The sequence below is a fragment of the Cricetulus griseus genome, chromosome 6, assembly GCF_003668045.3.
Source record: "Cricetulus griseus strain 17A/GY chromosome 6, alternate assembly CriGri-PICRH-1.0, whole genome shotgun sequence".
Lineage (NCBI taxonomy): Eukaryota > Metazoa > Chordata > Mammalia > Rodentia > Cricetidae > Cricetulus > Cricetulus griseus.
Genome location: NC_048599.1, coordinates 71614765 through 71640900, shown reverse-complemented (window position 1 = coordinate 71640900; position 26136 = coordinate 71614765). Strand labels below are relative to the sequence as shown.

Sequence of the window (26136 nt, the reverse complement as noted above, 5' to 3'; positions counted from 1 at the left end):
AGGAGGCGAAGGAAAAAGAGGGTCCTTCCTGTTTCATCTTCACTTAAATATGAGTCTCCTTGCTATGTCACTTTCTGCCTGGATCATCACTTCTCTACTACATTTCCCAGAATCCCCTTTGACTCCTAGTCCCGTCTACTTGCTGTCTCATTGGCCAAACAGTATTTTATTTAACAATCAATAAGGTAAACATATACAGTACATTCCCATCAATGATAGGTTGCCATATGGCTTTTTCATACTCCCTTCAGTTTGGTTAACCGCCCCCAACTGAATCCATATCTCCCCAATCCTCTTCTCTCCCTTACAGATTTAATCTCTTCCACCATAATAAACCCCTCTTTATTTTTCTTTTACTTATATTCTACTGTTCCCATTCCCTTAATGTATCTTCCCTCATGGTGTGTGTGTGTGTGTGTGTGTGTGTGTGTGTGTGTGTGTGTGTGTGTGCATGAGTGAATGCCATAATATACATGTGGAGTTCAAATAACAACTTCAGTTGTTAGTCTTCACCATCCACCATGTTGGACACAATTCTCTTGTTTGCCACTGTGAACTCCTGGCTGGATGTCCCTTGAGTTTCCAAAGATTCCCATGCAAGTACTGGAATTACAGATGCACATTGTCACCTCTGCTTTATATAGGTTCTGGGAAGCCTAACTCAGGTCCATCCTCTTTTTCAGTAAGCATTAATGTTTTATATTACCTTACGACTTCCATTAAATATGAGTTAATCCTCCATCAGTAATTAAACCTGAAGAACTCAAAAATGAGTAAAATTTCTAGTGGACACAAATAGGCTTGTAAGGAACGGGCCTCCTTGAAGATTTTACAAAATCCTAAGGGATGGGTTTTCTGGACTTGGATTTTTATTCATGATAAGGTATTTAGTTGTCATTTCTATAGGCTTCTGTCTCTATCATTGACAGACTGCCAATTTCAGCAGGTCAGCTAGTAATCAAGCAGAGGAGATTATGTGTGGTTTAAGTACTTACATTTAATCCCCTTTGTTTCATAAACTACCTTCACTATCAGCTCTCCCTAGTACATCTGATTCCCAAGTTTTCTGAATTACTCCTCAGAGAAAGACACCCTGTCTTTTCTGATGCAAAAGAGTAGCTTCTGGAAGGCTTGGTTTAAAGGAAGGGAATAGAACTGAGGATGTAGTTGTTTTCATGGAATCCATCTGATTTAACCCAAGTTTTGCAAGTACCTGATTTGTGAATATTCTGAGTAAGAAATTCTGAAATACATTTTGTGGCTCAAGTTTCAGCTTTTCTGAATTATTTACTACTAAGTTACCTTCTTTTTTTTTCTTTTTTGGAAAAGAGGCTAAGCGTTGCTCTTTTATTTGATATTTACAATGGATTTTTAAAATAAAAAGCCATTTCGATAATCTCTTTTTATTACACTTGGTAGTTTTTGGAGAATCTCCAAAAAACTGCAATACTAATGTGAAGAAAACATAACATTAGATTAATTAAAAAAGAAGAGAATACCTTCTGCCGCACTTCCTACAAGCATTGTTCTCATTTATGACACACAAAACATCTGCAATAGAATTGTCTGGGTTTTGTATATAGAATTCATTCTACTCTAAGCCTGTTGAGTTGAGAATGTCTTTGGCATGGAGCTGAGAAATTTAAATATTCACAAATATCTTTACATGAGTCCCAGTACCACTATAACTTAAGAACTCTCCTTCCATTGGTTTTCAATATTTTTGTTTTTAATTAGTGCATAAACCAGTAAATACTTCTGGGTACCATTAGTTTGCTATTTTGATATAAGTTGTTTAGTAATCAGATCTGTGTAATATTGTTTTCTCAAACATCTCTTAGTTCTTTGTGTGAAAATATGGAATTTTCATAGTGTTCTTTCTTGGTTTTCTATGCTTCTTACATTGTTTATTGTGGGAGAGGAAAATAATAATAAAGACCATAGGAAGTTGCTAGATTAGAATAAACTCATAGTTCAGAAATCAGGAATTGAAAGCACCTACAAGTTTGCAGAAAATGTCATCTCTGTATAGGAAATATGCTTTAGAAAATATAAATATGGTCTTGTATTCAAATGCAAACATTTCATTAATTGTTCTTCCACGTTATCACTGAATGTTCATGTAAGTATTCAAGCAACTACTTATATATGTCGTAGCGTAAGTCATAGCATTTATGAGCTATCTTTAAACCACAAAGTCCTGACTTCTGTTGTTTTCAGCATTCATTAATTTGAAAATTATTCAATAAGCCTAAACAAATAAAACCTTAAGGAAAAATTAATTTAAGAAAGGCCCAATTCAATTAAAAATATAATAATATCATTGCATAATATTCCCACATATAAATGAGCAGAGAGCTTCCCAAAAGTATTGTTAGAATAATTTATAGAACATTGAGAGAGATTCAAAAAGAAGCACCTGGAGTAACAAAGTTTGATTAAGGATGTTGAACATGGGTTCCGACAGGGGAGGTCATGCATTCACAGTGTGCTGGAAGTTCCCTAGGAGCTTTTTATGAGATTTGTGAAAAATTATATTGATACTAGTTATTATTAATTTAAAAATCTAAGGTCTTTACCTTAGGGGTTAAAATCTGATTTAAAAAATATTTTTAAATATAGAATTTGATATCATTTTATTCACAAGAGGCTATAAGTAGCCAAATGTCTTTTCTTATTTAATGTGAAATTTGAGTATTATATAATTAGAATTTTTAGAATGTTTTAAGTAATTTAAGATTTTTTTCTTGTGGAATTCACACTATGTATGAAACAGAAATAAATAAGAATTTCCATTCTGAATATTTATTTAGTTTATTGGTTGTAGCAAAGGTCAATCATTAATATTAATTATGTGCAGTACAATAAAACTATATTACTTTGAACAGACAAAATTTACTTTTTTTCATTTCTGTATTTTATTTTTATTTGCATTTTGTATATTTAATACATTTTTAGGTCTAAGAACATCAGCATAAATGTGATGATTAAATTAAAGGGTTTATTCGATTAGCCTCCATATGTACCCAATCACTAAAGTTTCTTGATGACTTTTATCTGGTTTCTAGATAATAAAGTCGAAGAAGTGGATGAAATCACCCAGACATACACCATGAAACATTGAGATTGAACTATTTAACTGCTACCCACAGTTGGGACAGTTAGAACTAGACGTCATTTTCTAGTGTCAGAGTGAGGGATGCAGGCACCTCTCACAGCTTCCCTCTGCTGCTGAAAACCAGAGCTGCTGTTGCAAGGTGGCCCTGAGGATTTTGACTTCAGATCACCATTGAAGTGGCGCTTATAAATATTTTTCTCCTGGTAACTTACAAAAATATGAAACTACTTTGATTTTCCACAAGACATTTTTAGGTCAGTTTGTTTGAAACAAAATCATGTTGGGTTCATAACTATCACTTATTTTTAAAAGTAAAGTTTTGTTATTTGAAACTAGTATAGATACACTTCTTCCTATATTTTGTTCTCAAATGTGCTCTTATTTTAGAATGGTGTAACATAAGCATTATTCTCAGTCAAGTGGAGAAACTAGTGTCAGGGAAGTTATCTCCTTCTTAACCACGGAAAAGGGGGACAAACAGGTTAGATATTAGGAGATATGAAACAGCAGATGTAATTCCTGAGAGAAAAGGGGAAATAAAAGTATGTCTTCCACTTTACTCCACCACTGTACTTGAGTAGTTTTCAGATCAGTCTAGAAAGGGAGAATCCAAGAAAGGTGCAGAGATGCCTGTGAGCTGAAGGCAGATGTCAAAGTTCTGAGAGGCTGAAGTGTCTGGAAGTGTTTAGAGCAGAGTTGCCAGGAAGGAGTTACCTATCTGGAGAATAGTTGATGAAATGAAACATTGGTGTCTGCTTCTCTGTGTGGCTATTAGGCTACTCACCTGTGATTTGAACTCCATAGTATTCAGAGAGAGAAAAGCTAATGGGATGAAAAAGGAAACACTAAGTGTATATACACAGGGTAAGGAGACATTAGCTCACTGACCATCTGGAGAAGAAAGATCTTATTGAACTTTTAGGGCAGTCATGAAGCTCCTAAAACAGGTGGACTGTATCCAAGAGGAATGTAAATAAGTAGAAGTTGACACCAAAAAGAAGTTAACAGAAGACTCATCAAAACCTATTATAAATTTGATCAATGAATTAAAGAAAAATATGACTAGTATGTAAAAACAAATGATTGCTAAAAACAGAGCTAATAAAAAGCTCAGGGGACATAACAGACGAATGAGTTGAAAGAATGTTAAGAGCTGGAAGATGGAAAGGAGACCCATGAACTTGTAGTAATGGTGTCTGCTTGTACAAGCCCTACACAAGACTAGCTTCATCAACAGTCCATCTAGGTTGTAGTTGGGTCTCATGAGGTCCACCCCTCCCAAAAGAACTATAGACATCATTTCAGAGAGAGAGAGAGAGAGAGAGAGAGAGAGAGAGAGAGAGAGAGAGAGAGAAGAGAGAGAGAGAGAGAGATCATATTACTCAGTGTTAAAGACACTGGTAAACCACTCCCACTTATGAACATAGCCTTCACAGACAACGCATTGTGAGTCAAAACCCTCCAAAAATATTGTGAGCTTGTTTTGTGTTGGTCATCTCCTTCTGGGCATGGAACTTTGCCATAAGAGTAATCTATACACCCAGTGAGACTCCATTAGAAAAAACTAGTTTTTCCTTTGTGTGCAGTTATCAATAGGAGATAGCTTCTGGGTTAGGGATATGGGCTTGGGCCCACTTGCCTGCTCAGCACTGGGACGTCATCAGGCCCAGACCCTTGTAAGCCCTGTGCAGAGAATGTTGTCACATTCTCTGAAAGTTCATATGTACAAAGGTTCTGCCATGTTTAGAAGGCCTTGTTTCCTTGGTGTTCTCAATTCCTTCTAGCTCTTAGATTATTTTTACCACCTCTTATGCAGAGTTCCCTGAGCTGTGAGGGGAGGAGATTGATAGAGACATCCCATTTAGGACTGAGGGTTCTAAGGTCTCTCATTATATTTAGTCTCAAGTTCTTGGCCACCCAAGCAGTGTTGGGGATGGACTCCATCTCATGGAGTGGCTCTTAAATCCAACTTGATATTTGTTGGTTAGGCCCACAAGCTTTGTGCCACTATTAGACAAGTATTTCTTGCATGCAGGACACCATTGTAGACCAAAGGGTTTGTAGCTGAGTTGGTGTTTTTCTTTCTTCCTTGGCAGCTTGCAGAGTGCCTTCCAGAACCGTGAACACTAGTCAGTATGGGTAAACACTCTATGTAGACACCAGCTCAACTACTCCATGTTGAGTGAGTTGTGTAGGTGTCTTTAGCAATTGGACCTTACCATAAGTTTTTGACAGCAATCAATAGCCTTGGTTTTGGAGTTTTGGAGCTCCCTTTGGCCAATATCTGGATTAAATATAACGCATTCCTGGAACTGGAATCTTCATTTGGTGATGAGAGATCTCCAGTTGGTGCTTTATTTTCCCCACTTGGTAATTCTATTTAGATCACCTTCATATATGTATACATTTTAGGAAGTGTAGCTGGACTTTCCCTTGGACTACCAGGTCACAAAAAAACAACAACATGGAGACTTATTGTTAATTATGAAAGCTCTGCCTTAGTTTAGGCTTGTTTCTAACTAGCTCTTATAACTTAAATTAACCCATATTTTAAAATATACATTCTTCTATGTGTTTGTTACATCATCTCCATCTTGCCCATCCTGCTTCCTCTATGTCTGGCTGGCAAATTTGCCTTCCTTCTTCCCAGAGCTCTCTCTGTCCAGGAGCCCCTTCTATCCTTCTTGTCTTGATATTGGCCATTTAGCCTTTTAATAAACTAATCTCAGTGACACATCTTTACACAGTATAATCAAATATCTTGCAACATTTCCCCCCTTTGTCTAAATAAAAAGGAAATGGTTTTAACTCTAATGTAGTAAAACTGTATTCATTAAGAACAATTATCAGGTAGGAATTATATTCATAATGTCCAGTCCATTCACATTTGTCAAATTCAGAGAAAATACTCCAACATTAATCCTATCTTAGTGAGTCCCAAATTTTATGCCTAATTTACCTTCTATGAAAGGTTCTTTTTGTGAAATCTAGACTCAAAAAGAACAAGAGGAAGAAAAAGAGAGATGAGAATGAGGGAGAAAGAGAGGGCTAGCCAACCAGGAGCTGCAAGCCCGACAAGCACAGAAGAAGCAGGAAAAGAAGGACATGGTGGGAGGTAAAAAGGCCCCAGGGCAAAAGGCACATAAAGAGAAACAGGTTAATTTAAGTTAAAGGAGCTAGCCAGAAATGAGGCTAAGCTAGGCCAAGCATTCATAATTAATAAATTTCCATGTCATGATTTGGGAGCTGGTTGGTGGCCAAAAAAGTAAAGCCTGTTACAAAATGGTGATGGAGAGATGACTTGATGGTTAAAAGCACTGGCTGCTCTTCCAGAGTACCAGTGTAACAGATCACAACTGTCCAAAACTCCAGGGCTTCCAAGGCTTCCAATGGCCTCTTCTTGCTCATGGGTAAGAATCATACTAATTATATGAAGATAATATAGTTAAATTTTTTAAACAATTTTTATTTTATTTATTTGTTGTTTGTTTTGTTTTGTTTTCAAGACAGAGTTTCTCTATTTAGCCTTGGTTACCTTGGAACTAGCTCTTTAGACCAGACTGGTCTCAAACTCACAGAGATCCATTTGCCTGTCTCCCAAGTGCTGGGATTAAAGGCATGTGTCACCACCACCCAACTATTTCATTTTATTATTTTTATTTCCAGGACAGGATTTCTCTATGTAATAGCCATTGCTGTCCTGGAACTCACTATTCAGACCAGATTGGCCTCAAAATCAGAGATCTACCTGCCTCTGCTTCCTGAGTGTTGGAATTAAAGGAGTGTGCTACCACGCCGAGCAAAAATAAATAAATAAAAAATTTTAAAAGAATACAGCAAGGAGTATGTGTTCACAGATTAAAGTTTCTCCATTATCTTCTTTTCATTTGTATTTTAACATAAAATATCATATCAACATTGAACACAATTTGATAAGAAATTGTTATTCTTACAAATTAGAATCATGTCACTACCAGTGAGAGCAAATAATTATATCTCATTGTATGTCTGTCACCTGCCTTAATGAGAATAAGATGAAGAACAGTTGAGCAAATGTGCCCCCAGGATTTATCCAGAACAATATATTCAATTTACTTCACATAATGGCTACAAACCCGGTATCCTAGGATCTTCAGGTTAAACTAGCAAAGATAAGTCTGAATCTAACTTGTAAAACATGGGCCTCAGCAGAGATTTAAGCTACTACATGCATTTAGTTTTTTTTAAGAATTTCTAATCTGTTGATAGTCTTTCAGTCATCAGAAAAATTCTGTAGAAACAGAACTCTCAACAGATTCATGATAAACTGGAGTTCTTTTCTACCGAGTATGTACAATTAATTGCAAAAGGTGAAATATTTTTAGTAATTCAAAGAATTAATTTCATAATTATCCATTCATCTTCACAGTTTTCTGCCTGATAAATTTATTCTAAACTCTTCCCTAGATTCCTAATTAAATAATTAATTGGTAAGTAAAGGTTCACATAGTAATGCTGCTGTAATGCATTTGCTGGATAAGTATATACTGAGTTAGTACATATCAATTCTCATCATCTGAGAAACATACATCCTTTCCTCAAGCTGTTTTCTAACAGATATGTGACTTTCTGTCAAACAGCAGAGAATTGTTATTCAAACAGACATAAGAAAAAAGAAACTAAGAAATCCAGGTAGGACCACTCTGCATGTGAAGTGATGGGATTCCAGCCTGTTCTTGTGACTCTGTAGTTTTGTGGCAATAAAATGACTGTTGTGCACCTAGGTGCAATTATGTCAGGACAGAGGAGAGAACCACACTCCTTATGGATGAATAAGCCTTTATTGAAGTCCTTTCTCATGTTTTACTGTCCCAAACTGAATTGTGTTTTCAAACCCAACCCATTCGTTGTCAGTGACCATGGCACTACAACATGGTAACTCTGACCAGTCAAGATAATTGCTGCCTCCCTTGCATCAGATTGAGTCAGAAGTGCAAGGGTGAATCCCTAAAGAAAATTTGTACTGCATATATTATATGATGGTGTGGCAGAGAATAGTTACTGAATAGGAAACCAATAGCATTGCTGTAAATGTGAAGATACCATCTAAACTTATTTCCTAAAGATAGTATATAAGGCCTGTGCACTGGCACTAAAATGAATTCGTTTTATCTGAAAAAAATTCTTCAGGAATTATGCTTTACCTGTAGCCTAACTTTATAAAAATGTCAGAAACTTTATAAATAGTATTCATTAGGATCTTTATAAAAATATGAGATTAAGGATAAAATAAGTTGAATTAGGAATAATGTGTATCAAACAGCATTCATTCATTTGCCCAAGATATTTTTAAGACTACTAAAGTCTATCAAGTACCCAGGACATAGTGATGAACCAAATTAACCACATTGCTGTCCTCATGCTTTTAGTTTGGAGGTGGACAGAGACATTTGTAAAAATAAATATTAAATGTGGACTGATGATGCAGAGAAAGCTTCTGAGATAAGAAACATCAGACTGATGGTGGAAGCACTCCATCAGAGAAAACAACACACGAAAAGGCTCCAGGGCAGACTGAACAAGATGCATTTTGGGAGTAGGAAGGTTAGTGTATAAGTTGGTCAGGCTGCATGACTATGACATAAGACTGACATAAGTAACGTAATGAGAGAAAGGGTTGTTTTAGTTCACAGTCTGTTGTTATTTCTGGCTCCACAGTCAGGCAGAACAACGTGGTACTAGGAACATGTGGCAGGGGAAATATTGAACAGGTATTAGATAGTATAAAGCTTAGAAGATATTTGTAGGATGAATGTTATCAATGTGGGGGTTGTCAGATGTGTATTTTCCTAATATAAATGGAAAACTGAAGGAAGTAAATACAGAAAGGGACTAGATACAACCCCAAGCACATGTTCCTAGTAATACGTTTCTTCCAACCAAGCTCCACCTCTCATTAACCATTTTGGGAGTCTATAAGGGAATAATAAGTTTATTAGAGCAAAGCCTCAAAAACCCATCAGCTGGCAAACAAGTCCTCATGTGTGATATCTTGTATTTTGACTAGCAGTGTATGAAGAGGAAGTGTGACTTTACAGGGAGCTTGCGGTCTTTTTCTTCCTTGCCATCTAAAAGGCTTGAAGAGTCATTTAAAGGATCTGAGTCAGGAAAGTAATGGAGGGTAACCAGGTTTATGATTTTGAATAGATGACTTTAATGTTTGGTAGAGAAAGAATTGAGTGCATCAAAGTGGATGCAGGCAATTATCAGGTAATTATTGTAAGGATCCTAGCAACACCATAAGGGTGTTCAAGTTAACATGGGGAATCTATATGGACTTATACGATCTTTAGAAAATGAGAAATGACAAGCCTTGAGATGGCATGGATATATGGCATGAGGAACAACAAGATGTCATGGATTGAGAGGATAGCTTTTAGGCTTCTAGCTTGTACCTCTGGATAGACAGTTCCCTTTCTCTAGAGCAAGTAATTCTAGAGTACTAGTCTCAAAGGAAGAATAATATTCAGTATTGGATATGTTGACCCTGGAGCCTATTTCACACAGGCACCAATATTGAGTTGATATTACACAGCCTAGAGCTTAAAAGACAGTCTGAGGATGGGTATATTTTTGGGAGTTGCCAGGATACAAATGGAAGATGAAATTTTAGGGCTCTGTCTTAAGAATGCCTTAGGAGAAAAAGTACAGCCAGAAAAAAAAGAGGCCTGGGGCTTATCTTGAAAAACTGTTGGGAAGACAAGATTCACAAGCCTACAGAAAGAAGCAGAAGAAATAGTGTTTTGGAAGAGAAAGCAATCAAATGCTTCTAATTTGAATAAGTAGTTAGAAACATCCTTATCCTCAATGATAATCTTTCTTTTTCTTTTCTTCTTTTTCAAGACAGGGTTTCTTTATGTCAGCTAGGCTGTTCTGGTACTCACTTGGTAGACCAGCTGGCCTCAAACTCAAGCTGCCTCTGCCTCCTGAGCTCTGGGATGAAAGGTGTGTTCCACCACCACCTGAGCCAGCCCCATTGGTAATCTTTGACAAAGCTTTATTTGGTAAAGTGAAAGTTAGAAAGAATGGCTTGAGAGTGAGTGAGAGAAAAGGAAAGGATAAGAGAGGCCATGGCAGCTCCCTGCAACACTCCTGTGAAGGGGGAGGAATAGCTCCAGGGACATGTAGAACATAGGAGCATTTGAATTAGCAGACAGTGAAGACATCAATCATGAACAACACCAATGAGAAAAGAACAGTTGCAAATACTTGAGAGAGAACTGGTGGATAATTTCTATTGCTTCAAATGCCAAGAACAAATGCTATTGAAAGCATACTTACACTGCATGAGAGTGACTCTTCAATTATATATAATATAATTGAGAGAGAAAGATGGTGGCTAAGGAGGTATGCTTGGTGGCTAAGGAGGTAAGGCTTCAGTCTTTTCTCTGTGTAGTTCATACAACCCATGGAAGAGAATGGAGAAAGGGAAGCTTGGTGGAGATAATAGATGGCTCACTGTGTAAAGTGAGAGAGATACCAACAAAGAAATGAAACTGCAGTAATCGAGCAGTGCTTGTGGACCAAAGAGGATGTCAAGGACTGTAATCATGCTGCTATGTTTTGTGAGTTTCTTCAGTGGCATGAGGCTTCTTAATGTGCATATGACAAAGATAGCAAAATCCACTCAGAGCCAGACTTTTGTGACAAAAGTGAACAAGGAAGTGACTTCAGTGAGGACAGGTGGTGAGCTTGAATAAGATTCTAGAAAAAAATGTAACAGATAAAAAAGTAGCATCTTCCCATTGCAGAATAAGTAACTGGTGAGCATACAAGGAATCAAGAATAATGTGAATATCCCTTGGAGCTCCAATGCTCAGGTGTCTATCAAATAGTAGCTAAGCAGTCTGCTGTCTGCTACGTGCCTTGCCTCCCTTGTTCCCTTCTTCCTCCCTTTTCTTCCCCAGCCTGCCTTCCTACTTCCCTCCTTTCATTTCTCCCATTCTTTCTCCTTCCTTTCTTCATTGATTTTTAATACTTCTCTATGCCTTTAAGAATTAAAAATTTCAATTCCTTTTCCACTTCATGTTAGAAGTACTTTAGAAATCAACAAATTTTATTTTGCAATATAATTGTAATAACTCTATAGAAATCATTTAAATGTATATTCAGTTTAACCAGAGATTAATATAATAAATTATTTTATCCTGTATAGGTTTTAGATGTCTGCACAATGAAAATGAATCTAGATTCACCTGCCAGATATATTTATGATATGAGTGGTAGAAAAGTTGAAGATATTTCAAAAGGTAAGTGGTAAACATTTTGTAACTCCTGTGATATAATTTTGAAAGAAATTTATATAATTTTCTCTGTAAGCATTTTATAGAAAAGAAAAGGCAAGAATTTAATTATAGCACAAATAAACATGATATTCTTACAGAAAGGGGCACTGTGTATATTTACAGTGTGAAAACACCTTTCAAGAGATGCCAGGACTGTAAGAATAATTTTTTTTTGCCACAAGTTTGAGTTATTTTTAAAGCTATTTTAAATTTAGTGAAGCATAAGTAAATAAGCAATCATTGGCATATCTAGTATCCAACATCTAAGATAATTATTGGGCCTCAGGGTGTGGCTCAGTGGTGATGTGCTTGCCAGGTATGTGCAAGACTGTGGGTTCAATTCCCAGAGGAAGGGGGCCGTGAGGAATGGAGGAAGAGAGAAAGGGGGAAGGACAATCTCTAGAGGTTATTTATTTTCTTTCTGTGTGTGGTGTAACAAAATTGCTTCTATACACCACTTAGGGCAGACTGAGGCAGGAGGGGCACAAGTTTGACCCCTAGTCAGGACATGGTCTCAAAAGATGAGATTTACTGACCCTAATAGTGAGGTAGTGACTGAGACTGCTGTCTTCTGGCTGCCTGAGGCTTTTAAATGCATGTTCATGCTTCATGAGCCCCAGAAGTGTGCTATTATCACACTTTAATGCATGCCTCACTCTGTGTTTTTGCATACTTATACAAGCTATGCCAGCTGAAATTAGCTTATGCAACTACTGACATTGGATTTAAAATACTTAAAGAGACTAATCCAGTTGGAGGAACTTCCAGCCTGTAGCTCTCTTCATCACTTAATATTAGGTTCCAAAATTTGTTTTTCTTTGTTAACTATGAGGCTGTGCATTGACTGATTGGAGTCCATCATTTTCCTATTGATTATCTTCCAAACCTTGACTTAGGAATGGTCAAATATTATGTAAATGATAATTTCTAGTTTAAATAAATAAATACTAATACTCTTGATTTTCTATGGCTTTTTTGTTGTTGCTGACTTTATATAACCTCAGAAAGTAACTACTAAGGTCTAATGTTAGGTTCATAGCAAGTCTCTCTCAAAAGATTAGTAGGGAACTTATGAGCAAGGGAGGTCAAGAGAGACAGCTGAACTGAGCTCATGGAAACTTTTGAACTCTAGACCTACAACTGTAGAGACTCCAGAGGACCAAACTAGGCCCTCAGTATGTGGAAGACAGTTTTGAAGCTTGGACTACCAGAGAGGACCCTGGCAGTAGGACCATGATACAAACCTGGTACATGAGCTAGCTTGTTGGAGGCCATTCCCTATGGTGGGATGCCATGCTCAGTCTTAATGCATGGGAGAGGGGCCGGGCCCTGCTCCAACCTATTGTACAAGACTATGCTGTTTTCTCATGGGAGTCCTCACCTGTGAGGAGGAGTGGACTGGAGGTGGACTGGGGGTGGTGGTGAGGGAGAATGGGAGGAGGGATGGGAGGGAGAACTATGCTTGGAATGTAAAATGAAATAAAAAACTAAAAATGAACAAAACAGATTAGCAGTGCGGTTGTACCAGTGGTTACCAGTGCCTTCCTCTTCTACTATAGAAGTATGTATACTTTCAAACATTCCTCCCGTGTTATGAGAAATGAACGCATTTGTCATGACATATAAGTACTTTTACATTGTCACAGGTAGTGAAACTTATAAAATCTCACATGATTTACAAATTGCTTTTGTGGTTAGGTTTCTAAACCACAAGGGATTTTACTAAAAAATTTACATAATACGGGATCCCAGCAAAGAAAGGGAATGTGAAAATGAGGTCCCGCCCCTAACTGATAACTAATGATACCTGTTGTCAAGGGGATTATTAAATTTTCTCCAGTGGAATGTCACTGGGTAGGTATAGCACTCCATGGCAAGTCCCATGCCAAGGAGTAATTGGTCCACACAAAATGAACTCCATAGTTTTTGTTTTTTTTTTAAATATTGATTGCTTTGATATGTTTTGTTTGTTTGCTTTGTGTGTGCTGGGGGGGGCTTGTTTCATTTTGAAACTTTTTGTCCTTTTTTGGTTTGTTTGTTTTGATATTTGTTGAGAGAGAGAGAGAGAGAGAGAGAGAGAGAGAGAGAGAGAGAGAGAGAGAGAGAGCACATATGAAGGTTGGTAGTTTAGGGAGATTGGAGGATCTGGCATCTGGGAGGAGTTGAGGGAGAGCAAAACATGATTGCAATATATTGTATGAAAAAAATTTGAAATAAAAAAAGGAAATCACATACCAACAGCAATTCTTTAGTTGTGGTTTCTGTACAGATCTATCCTTTCAACAGTAGACGAGAATTATTTATTTCATATAGATACCATGTTTCTGCCGGTAATCAATATGCTATTACATAACATTCTGATGTCTGTCAGGATAACAGGGCTGGCAACAATAACAACAACAAATCAAGAGGAGTAGATTTTCTAAATTTATGTACCTTTAAAACCAGGATGTTAACTGAATAAATAGTTATTAACTTAGGTAATAATATGACAGTCCTGACCAGGCATCATAGAGTATGCTGTAGACAGAGAATGTTAGATGCACAGATAATGGAATAGGAGACAGTGCAAACAGAAGTGAAGGCTCAGGAGGAAGCCAAACTCCCACATTAAAGAGCACAAGGCTAGTGTATGGCTTCATGAGGCACAACCATTAAGATGAGGGCTCTTTGCTTAGGGAAAAGTGCATTCACCAGCCAATCCTGTGTATCATTTGAATCACCCCCCAGTTTATTAATCAATTTTGAGCTATTTGATGTCATAAATGCATTTAAAAGTACTAGCTGTCCCTTTAAACAATTTATAATTAATTAATTAGTATGTGTGTCTATGTGCTTGTGAACATGTGGAGATCAGAGGATAATTTGTAGTACACTGATTCTTTCTGACATATGGGCCCGAGACATTGAACTTGGGATGTTAGACTAAGTAGCAAGTCCTTTTACCCATCTTGGTCTTGTTGGCCTCTCTCCCTCTCTCTCTCTCCCTCTCTTTCTCTCTCTCTCTCTCTCTCTCTCTCTCTCTCTCTCTCTCTCTCTCTCTCTCTCACACACACACACAAGTCTGTGTGCCATGTGAATGACTGGTATTCAAGGAGAACCGAAGAGGGCATCAGAGCCCCTGTACTGAAGGTACAGATGGTTTTAAGGGGCTTTGTAGGTGCTGGGGATCAAACCCAAGTCCTCTGTAAGAGTGACTGATGCTCTTAACTGCCAAGTCTTGTCTCCATCCCCCTAATGTCCCTTCGTTGGTGTTATTTAATAACACCAATGTTATTATTTAATGTTATTATTTAATGTTGGTTAATTGTCTCCATTTTTTATATCTTAACTACTCTGGCAAATCATTACATTTCAATGAACCAGAAAAGCCAATCTCCCCATCATAGCAAGACCACCAGTCCCTTAGGACCTTTATGGGGGGTGTCTTTTTAAACAACTTTGCTTTCCTGAGGACCATTCTAGACCTTGGTGGGTAGTGTAGACCTTACCCTAGTGGTTCTGAAATGAGTCAGAAGAGTGTATCAACTAAGCAAATCTAAGATCATTTTATGGCAAACAGGATGCCCACTGCCTATTCTACTTTCTATCCCACATTCAATGACAATATCCAAAAGAGCTATGCTGTGACTACTTTATTTATTTGTGTGTGCATTTATTTATGCACATGGTTATGTATATGTGTAAGTTCATATATGTGTGTGATCAGCTTTAAGTGTCTTCCTCAGTTGCCATCTACAATTGGTTTTAAAGCAGTATCTCTCATTTCACCGGGAACTCAATAATCTAGACTGTAGCCAGCAAGCCCCAAGGCCCATCTGTTCTACCTTTCCAGTAGTAGGATTACAAGCACACCATACAACTTGTCCAGAATTTTACATAGGGAGCACAAACACCAAGTTTTTGTAGAAAGACCAGAACTTAAAGATAAAATTTGCAAAAGAACCTGAACTAGTCAAGACAGAAGTGGATTCCAGGATCAAGTTATCATTGTGAATGGAATTCAATAGAATGTCCAACTCCTGAAGTTAAGGCACAAAGAATGTGAAGTTCTTCATTTTCAGTTGCTGCAATATCATCAAGATGTTCTCTTGATGCTAGATTTCTGCTGCAATTCCTCCAGGAGTCAGTTTCAGGGTTCCTGGAATGGGTGCCATCATTTAGGCGCTGAGAAAGTTGATTTAGGTCTACACCAACCTTTTCAGGCCCTTAGTATCTTACCAAACAAAATAAATTAGAACATCAATATCACACCCATCACATTCAGAACAGAACCTAGTTCAAGAACCTGGACATTTCATCCAAGATTATGTTTCTAGGCCCCACCAATTAGCACAATTCAAACCCCAAGAGCATTGCAAATTCTAAATGGAAGAGTGCAGAGGTGAGAAGATATTCTTTCTGTCTTTCTTGCCAAGATGACAGTCAGTCTCCAGAGCTGGTCAGTCTGTGGCCTGAGATGTACCTTGGGAAGCTTTTCTTGTTAAGACATGATTTATGACTTGATTAATATACAGCATCTCCAGGACAAAATTGACTAATGTACACTGGCTCCCATCTCATACTATGGCTGGACAGAGTATGGTGAAGTGCATTCATTTTGAGTTGAAAATCCAGTTTATACCAGTAAACTGTTTATATCAGCATACTAAGTATATAAAAGTATATGAAGTATACAAAAACAGTTTATATCAGATGGTTAATTAGCTTCTTTGAGATCAGTTTCCTTATTTGTAAAACAGGGGCTACAGTAAATACTTTCATAGGTTGTTTTGGGGATTAAATAAATTATACATAAACTCCTTAAAGCAGCATTGTATAAGACTAGTTTTTAATCACCATTACTATCAAAATCATTATTCTCAAAGGGGACTGACTGCTGTGTGTTTGCAACATTTGGAAGTTTGCCTGGGTGGTCACCCCAGTGTGGTTGAGGCTCTGTTCTCTTTTGTGAGGTACTCCTCACATCTTAATGCTCATTTTCAATCTTGGTCACTGATTTTAGCCTCATGCTGAACTCAAAGTGGTTCTTGTATGGTGGCAAAATGCCCCGTTTGTTTCAGAAACACTATTTTTACAACTGTTCTAGCAACTGCCATGAGAGCCTCTGCCTAGGGCATTGTTAAAACTCAAGGAACCAACTTCATCATCATAGGTCTTCCTTGTAGGCACAATCATGTCTGGTCTAACAATAACTCCAGGTAGAATTTTGAACTGAAACCACTATTCATGTTTCTAGGCTCATGTTCTCTAAGGCCTTGGTGAGAACTAACTTTACTGCCTTCTCCTCCTGAAGCATGGTGTCTCCAGTTGTTCAGTGTGTCTGAATTGAGTTAATATTGTGGTCCAGTATATTTTAATCAATATACCTGTTCTTTTCAGAAATGTTTGGAGTTAGCATTTTCTGCTACAGTTATGTTCCTTATTCGCCTCCACTTTGCTTCCTGCTCCATGCTTGCACTATTCTAACATAGGCCTTGAGTTATTTTTCTTTCAGTGTCTCTCATAGTAAGTGATATGAAGAGAATATGTTTCAAGCTTATCAATAACGTCTTTTGTTCATGTCAGTCTTACTCATTTTCACTTCCTTGAGGTCAATAATCCTGCCAAGGATGGCTTCTCTCACATCCCGATTATCTAATTTGGAAGTGGAGTTCTTGGTCTATTATTACCCTGCCTGCTTCTCCGTAGCATGGTTTCTCTAGCCTTTGTCTTCCCTTTGTCTCAGGGTCTGAGTTTGTGTGATGCTTTTTCTTGTGTAACTTATTCCAGTCTTCATCTCTCATTATTTTATGTCCTGTTCACATAAGAGAGTCCCAAACACTGGTGTGTAATTTGTCTGTAACATAAATGCCACCTCCTCACAGTATTTAGTACTCAGCTTCTTCTGGAGAGGGACTCAGGCTGCTTTCCAAGCACTTATCTTGAGTCCTTTGCCAGCTTTTAATAGGGCCTCAGCTAGTGCTTTTGAGTTAGTACCCCACCCCCTCTTCTATTTCAGAGACATTTGTATCACATTTCAGGGTCTATATGTCCATTTTTAATTAAAAATTGAAATTAAAATGTGATTACATAAATTCCCCCAGTCCTTCCTTTGCATCCCATACTCTGTCTCAAGTGCAGGTCCTCTATTTCTTTAATTGTCACGTGTGTGTGTGTGTGTGTGTGTGTGTGTGTGTGTGTGTGTGTGTGTATGTGCAAATGGGTGCACAAATAGGGGTGGGTTGGGGGTGGGGTTTCATTTGTCACATACTTCTGGTTGAATTAGATGCTTGCTTTGTTCCAAGGAGCTCTCTCTCTCCTTCTTCAGAGGAACAGCTTTCTTTCAGATGTTCTCATGCATACACTGTTTCTATCATAACAATGAGGGTTCCCTTCAGTCCATTTTACTTCCATATTGGCTCCTTTACCAAATCTGACTTCTCAATATGTTATGATTTCTTCCTGAAGTTTCCTTCTCTTAACTGAAGAAGATAGAATGTTCTTTTTTAGAATAAATCTACCACTTATCCATGAGCCACACTTCGGATTTATGTGGTGGTTTAAAATTGTGACAAGTTTGTGATCAATAAATTTAGAGTCAAGTTGGATCACTGTAGCATATTTTAAACACTTGCAGATGAGCTGCAGGAGTGTAACACAAGAGCTTCTGAAGCATGAATCTAATTAATCTTAATCAATAAAAACCAAGAGTCAAATATCAGGGTAAAGACCTGGAAGATCAGAGAACTGGGAGCAGCCACCTGTTGCTTCCTGCCTGTCTCCTTCCTCAGTCTAAAACGTTGAGATGGTGTCTCTGCCCTACTTTATTACTCCTGCTCTTCACTTTCCAAATGCTGGGATTAAAGGCACCATTGACTAGCTCTGCCCTCTGATCTCCAGGCAAGCTTTATTTATCAGAACACAAAATGTCACACAACTATCTTCCACATTTCTTTTTGACCCATGATTTAATGTAATATAATACCTTTAATTTTAACACTTGAGAGGCAGAGACAGGCAGATCTCTCAGTTTAAGGTCAGCCTGGTCTACATAGTTCACATCAGCCAGGGCTTCATAGTGAGACCCTATCTCAAAACAAATAGCAACTACAACAACAAAAATAATATAATTGTCCTAGTTAAGGTTTTATTGCTATGAAGAGACACCATAACCACTATAATTTTTATAAAGGAAAACATTTAATTGGGGCTGGCTTAGACTTTCAGAGGTTTAGTATATGAATAGTCATAGTGGGAAATATGGTGGCATGCAGGCAGACATGGTGCTGCAGAAGGAACTGAGAGTTCTACATATTGGTCCATAGGCAACATGAAGAGAACTGTCACACTGGGTATGGTTTGAGCATATATGAGACCTCAAAGCCCATCTCTACAGTGACACACTTCCTCCAACAGGGCCACATCTACTCTGACAAGGCCATATCTCCTATTAGTGCCATTCCCTGTGGACCAAGCATTCAGACACATGAGTCTATGGGGACCATACATATTCAAACCACCAAAATAATGAATAATTTAGAATGCTGGTCATCAGATCTAGGCTGCCTAGCTGGTCCTAGAACTGATGCTCATAATATAAAGACAGGCCATCCCTACAGTGTATAGAAGTTGCCTGGTATCATATCTTAAGCTCTAGAAGAGACTATTTTCCACTATCCAGTATCTGAAATAATTATGTCATCCTGAGGCTTGCTTCAAGTTTTAGATGACGTTCAATGCATGACTAAAGAGCAAGCATCAGCAGCCTGCACAGTAAACCAACCACCTGGGAATACCAAAACTTGATCCAACCTGTGACCTATCAAACTCAAATTCTACAAAGTTCTTGTTTATTGTAACATTTAAAATCAGTCTTTCAGGAAAAATATAACTATAAACTTTATATTCAATGACATACTCCATAAGCAAGCTGCTAGCTCACTTCTGATATTGAAAAGCAAGCAAGCAAGCAAACAAACAAACGCACAAAGCTCAGAGCTCATACCTAGTAAAGTGCCGTCTGTGAGAGGCCACACTGCCAATGCCCCCGCCCCATAAGTCTGTCTTCTGTTTTGTTATTTGCTACTCAGAATCACTTATATTATTTCTAGGGCCCCTGAATGACATAAGTATAACACCTTCTTGAGTTTTGTGAAACATTCCTTTGTCTGTAACAGCTGGTCAAAAGTGAGGGCAGCATAGGTACTTTTGAAGAATATTGTCTTATGTTGGGGCAGTAGAGTATAGAAACTGTGCAGTTAACCTTACAAACATTGTGTATTGGATTCACTTTAAAATTTCTAAATGTGTTGATTGTAACACAGTAGTTAAAACTATGGTACTGGTGCAATAATAGGCATAGAGAAAAACTGAATTGAGACTCTAGAAATAGCTTAGCACATTTGCTATCAGTGGTTACTTGACTTCTGACAGAGATGCCCAGGTGCTGAGTCAACTAGGTCTCCACATACAAGAACTAAAGACAAATCTAACTTCCTATCTACACAAATTATCTCAAAATAAATAAAAATTAAGAGCTGAAACTGTGAAACTCTTAGAAGACATTGTGGGAGCAAATCTACATGATCTTGAACTTGGCAACAGAATCCTAGACATTAAATCCAAAGCATGAGCAATAACAGAAAAACTCACAAATTTGACTTCATTGACTAAAACATTTTTGTGAATTAAAGGATATTATCCATAAAATGAAAAGACAATCTACATAATGGAATAAAATATTTTCAAATCACATCTAATGTGTTTAATATTGAGAATATATGAAAGGTCTCATGCTCAATTTCAAAAAGACACCCTAATTAGAAAGATAGGCAAAGAACCCAAGTAGACATTTCCATAGAGAACATATACACTTGGCAATAAGCACAGAAAATATGTTCAGCTTCCATAGTCATTAATCATTTTGATATATATCAAAACCACAATGACATAGTGTTTTACAGTATAGGAGGACTGTACTAAAACAGGCTCACACACACACACCTATGCACACAGAGAAAAAGACAAGTGCTTCTGGTTAAACATTTTTATGATTAAGCATTTGCCTCTCTTGGATTCTTACATAGCTTTCTTGTTTATCGTTACTTTTAAATTTTCATGAAATAAAGTTAGATCACTTGATCAAGAAGGATACCAGTGTTGGTAGTAATTACAAGTCTGTAAATGTGTCTAATGAAAACACTGGTGTGGATTAAGACAGCCAGGCAAGTAACACTGTGGACTGTGAGATACAACTCACGGAAGTCTGATTCCAAACTGCCCTTATTGTGACTTTGCTTTGGCTCCAGGTTTCCTTAGAAATGTCTTCAATGTCTCCCAGTGACTTCTAGGCATCAGACTTGGCCTGATCACACTGCTTAGATGGAAAAGTAGAGTGTGCTAGTAATCACTAATATATATGTTCACTGAGGATTCACAGACAGTATTGAGAATATTGTCAAAAAGCCTGTTGGTGGCAGTTGGGTACTTGATAGATCATCACCATGGTCATTTATATACGAGACTACACAACTACACAACTATGTAGTATCCTGTGAGCTTCCACCAAGCAGTCAAATCTACTTGTAGACTCTGGTTTCAATTAGAAAAGTCCCTTTGACATCTTTAAAAGCTGGACTTTCTTATGTTTTCATTAAAATATGATCATCACTCCTAGCGCTTGTTGGGATGAACAATATTTCATGTCATACTAATTTGTGTCCTTCCTCATCTCCCTGAGTGGTTTTGCTTCTTATTTCTTAACCTTCAAACTCTAAAACTATTCAACTGATTCTAATGACTGCTCCCTGATCCTCAAAGTTCAGTAAGAATATGTTGTAATAATATAACTTCTAATGGAGAAAATAGCCTAATTGTTATTCCCTTTAAAAGACCAGGACTCTTGTTCTCCCAAGAGTTTTCAGGAGAGAAAAAAGTAGCCAACAAAGTATGTAAAATGTTTGTTATAGAAGAAGATTCTGCTGTTTTGAACCAAACATTGAGAAAGTTTCAAAAAGGAGTCCCCCATGGTAACTGTTGAAACTATTATGACTTCTCTAGTTTATTGTATGTATGTTGTAGCATATGTAAGTTACATCCTAAGTAAGGAACCTAGATGTAAGTCTATGGTGACTTAACAGTTCATGGGGACAAAACAGCTTTATTGACATGAAGTGTCTCCTACATCTCTCTGAATACTTTTAGCTGTTGTTATTATAAAATAAATTTATAATTATAAATTTTATACTTAATGAGAAAAATTACAAGATTGGTTACATTTTTGAGATTTGTGCTCACATGGCTGATGTAACAGTAGAATTTTGAGGAATCTTAAGATTTGCTTGTCTTTGTATATGTTATCACTTTGTGTAATAATTTTCTGTCTAGGTCTGGCTATGTTTTCTGTTATATCTTTTATTACTGGGTCAAAGTTTAACTCCTGCTTCTTTTAACAAGAAATTTGAGTTAAATGTTACGGAGAAGTAGCTATGAAGGACCCTTTGAAAGGTTACTACTCTTATTGCTCCCAGGTCTTATTAAATTAATTTATTGAGTTTGATGTAGTATACTTTTAAAATTTTACAAAGTCCTTTAAACTTTTATACAGAGCCTTAAAGTTTATAAAAACTGTGCCATATATATTCAATTTTGCATATTGGTATAGAGCACTGTCAATAAAAGTAGACAAATATAATTATTTCTCAACCTTTCTGTAGTCTTCAGTTTTGTACATACCAATTCATTTATTTTTACATCAATACTAAAACTCTAATCTTTTTAGATGTCCAAGAATTTGAATTCACAAAAGACTTTCATTTTCAATGACACACACAATTATTTTTGTTGAGGGGAAAGGCAAGATTCAGACAACAGAATCCCAGCTTATTTCTATTTGTATAAATCAAGTCATTTAAATAAATGAATTGTGTGTGCTGACCTGGGCTACCAATGTGCTACTGGGGGTGTATGAAAAAAAGATGTGCATGGTGGTGGAAGCAGAAAGAGGCATAAAGCGTATTGGAAAACTACCAAATGTCCCCTGCAAATGGGCCCTATTCAGAATCAGTAAGCGTATGATGAGTGAAGTGGTTTTGAATATCGCCTTTAGATTCCATGCTGTTACAAGGCCAGCCCTGAACATGGCAACTCTTATTTCCACACACAGTACCTCTTCACTCTCAATTTAACCCCAAAATCTGATGAACCCATTACTCCATACTTGATTTCATGGAACAAGGAGTAGATATAGTTACAAATGATCAGTCACAAGCCGTGAACCAATGCAGCAAGGCATTAACAATTCACACCATTTCGGTCCACTTGCTCAAGCAGAAGATGTGCCAGCATATTTAATGCACAGCTACTTCGTTCAGTTTAAGAAAAGGCATGACTCAGGCCACATTTTCAAGCCAGAGAGGACTTTCTAAAATTTTGTACTTTCTAAGCCCCAATGGTCTAACTCTCATCCATGTTTCAACAATTAAAATAACCGGGTGTCCGGTAAAGGGCATAACCTCTAAATCAAATTTGACTCAGGTAGAGCCAATATGACCCAAGAAATCTTCTCCTCTGTCATAGCCTATTTTGTTTGATCATATCATACAAATCAATGTCTCTTACAGAAGTATCCCGCCATTACAGCCCCTAAAGGCAATATGCCGTCAGTTTAATGGGATCACTGAAAACTAAAACAGCTGTGAATGATGGCTTAAGTACAACAAATGCTTGCTTGTCATTTTGTTCAGTGGGAAAAAATTCCAAATTTGGGTAAGCATTAGTAGTTATGAAAATGACTAAATCCTTTCTCGTAAGTACCATAGGGACAATGAAATCTGACATATAGCATGTAAACAAGAGTACATAGCAGCTGTTGTTGGAATGGGAATACACTGATATTAATCAAAGAAATCAAACAACACAGGAGACAGCTTATTCACCATCATTCAGTCTTCCCAGAACATCGTACATTTAAGTGGTGCCTGATAATTGGTCTGAGACCAGGGGTTTTCCAGATATTATCTAAATCCAAGGAAAGAACACACACACACACACACACACACACACACACACACACACACACACACACACACACACACACCTGAATATCCCTTGACACTAGAACACAATCTCTGTAAGTATACCTCCCTGGGAGGCAATCAAAGCTGGGCATCTCTCAAGAAACAAGTTTGTTTCACTCAGAGTCTTTTCTAAATAGGTCAACTTCATTTTAAAATATTCCATCTGTATTAGTGGGGAATTTTCAAATATTTTAAAATTTCTAAACAATGTGAGCAGTTTTGAGACTTGCAGCTTGTACCACAAAGTAGAAAGAAGTTTCTTTACAAGTAACTGTGCTCTGGGAAGTAATTTGCTTTTGTGGAAACATAAAAGTGTGAAAATTAAAATAATTTGAAAGTTATATTTTTTTATATTTAGTTGTCATATATCATAATTTTAAATTGGAAGCAGGATAGTAAAGCCTTTGGTTATTTCCTAAGATTGGAGAAAATAATTTAAAAAGCTTTCATAGTATGATTCAAAGAGATTCTATGAATGAAAAATGTTTGTTTTAGGAAAGAGATGTATCTTCCCCAGGCATAGGTCTTGACAGACCATCCCAGTCTGTGTCTCAATAACAAATTCCATGATCTTTGTGGTTGCTCTTGAGAGGGATTTTTGGCTCCTTGTCATGTACTGCTCTCTTTGGTATTTTTATGACCATTCAAACTTTTTAACAGTGACAAGATGGTTTATTGTGAGATCGTCCTGAAGTCCAATATGCTTGTTTGTGTATTAACACGTGAACTCAGTGTGTTTGGAGGCCACAGAGGAAACTGCCTTTCCTCATTCAAATACTTACTTGAGTTCAGTGCTGTATCGTGGCCCTGTTATTTAAACGTCAGTGTGTGCTTTTCCCTGCAGAAGCCTGCTTTACACTGAGGCATCATTTGTGATGGTTCACTAAGGACTTTAAAATATACCACCTTCTGGCAACTTAACACTTTGCTGCTAAATCTCATGATTTTTAACATAATGTTGATTTTCTCTATTATTCTCAAAGTAATGTTAGAAGTTCAATTAAAATTATTGTGCATGACCGGAGTATGCTTTGAGAAATCTGCTATGGTCATGCTTATCTGTCAAGCTTTTAGCATGTTGTAGGATGTTGAAGGTTCTGAGTGACTCGGTGCGAGCATTGATGGTCTAAGACTCTATAAGTGGCCTTCCACAGTGCAAGCAGAAAAGAAGAAGCACTTCTTTTACCAAACTTAAAGACACCATGATCTTTCTATTCCACAATTTATATATCCATTTTAACCGTAAGTCTACATAGTTATTATTTGTCAAGTAAAGATAAAATAAAATTATCCAAACAAAACATGGTGACCTCAAACTTCAAAGGGTTTGAGTTTTAGTAGAGGAAGAAAATGAGAAGGGAGAAGATAAGGACTAATACAAATAGAAGAATGGAATACTGTAGAAAATATCAAGCAAGAGGAAACTATTTCTAAATGAATAACAAGGGAGATTGATTTTGAATGATAAGGATATATTAACTGACAGAAAAATCAGGGAAGAAATGCTGCAGGTATCATGAAGGACAAGCGGGACTTATGGGCATCTGACTTTTCACATCGTTGGCTTTGATTAAATGTTCTATTGCTACCCATCATCCTCACCCTTACATACTTAAATTATTAAAATTGTAAGACTATTACATTATTAAATTAATTATCAATTTTCAATCTACTTGAACCTGAGACAAGGAGGCAAACATGTTAAAATCTTACAGCTTGCTGCCACCACTATAGATAGAAGTTTCTCCTTGGGCAGCTAGGCTTGTTCTGGGCAGTACTTCCTTTTCCTATTAACATGTGGACTGAAATGTAAACCCAACATAATTGTTAGTCTAACTTTTATTTTACCTGAAATACAGAATCTGTGCTTTAAGAAAATATATCCAAAGCAGCTATCCATATACGTTTTTTTCAAGTGATAGAAATGATCCCAGCTTATGACTATGTACACATATTGATAAAGTTAAGGAATGCTGGTCTTTTAATGCTCATTAATGTATAGAGTGGAAGGCTTGCTTAATGAAAACCCTGAAAGTAAAAGTTCTTCTCCATCAAGTAGGTAGGAAGTTGGTAGAATAGCTAAGGTAAAGGCCTTCTAAATGTGAAGGAATGCATATATATAACCTTGCACACCAACATTAACCATCCATAAGATACCCTTTTCTAGTGAGGCAATATTTCTAGGCAACACTTTGAAGAAGGTATATGGTTTGGAAGGACACAGGAAATAAAATCCCAGAGTTTGTTCCATTAACACACAGGTTATGCTCCTTTTCAAGGCCAAAGCATATCACTTGACCTTTCTAAATAATTGTGCTAATTTCTTGCACATATTTATGGGACAAGATGCAGTTTTTCTATAGAAGAAGAGAAAAGAATGGTTCTACGTAGAAGAAGAAAATCATTGATTAAGAAGACGTATGAAGGACTGGAATGGAGGAATGGGAAACTGTGGTCAGGAAAAATGGATGAGAGAAGAATAAACAAACAAACAAAACCAGAGCTCTTAAGAAGCCAAGCATGGTGGCATACACCTGTAGTGCCAGCACTCAGGAGGCAGAAGCAGGAGACTCAACAGGAGTTTGAGGCCAACCTGGTCTACCATGCCAGTTACAGGCAAGTTAAAGCTACATAG

General features: G+C 37.2%; 1 protein-coding gene across 1 annotated transcript in view; it reads left to right on the top strand.

Moving 5' to 3' along the window:
• The window catches only part of LOC118238488 (doublecortin domain-containing protein 1-like), a 176162-nt gene that overhangs the window by 27424 nt on the left and 122602 nt on the right, over window positions 1-26136 (top strand). The window contains 1 exon segment of the mRNA XM_035447056.1: window positions 11313-11406. Within this exon segment, the coding sequence (XP_035302947.1) occupies window positions 11313-11406 (94 nt within the window).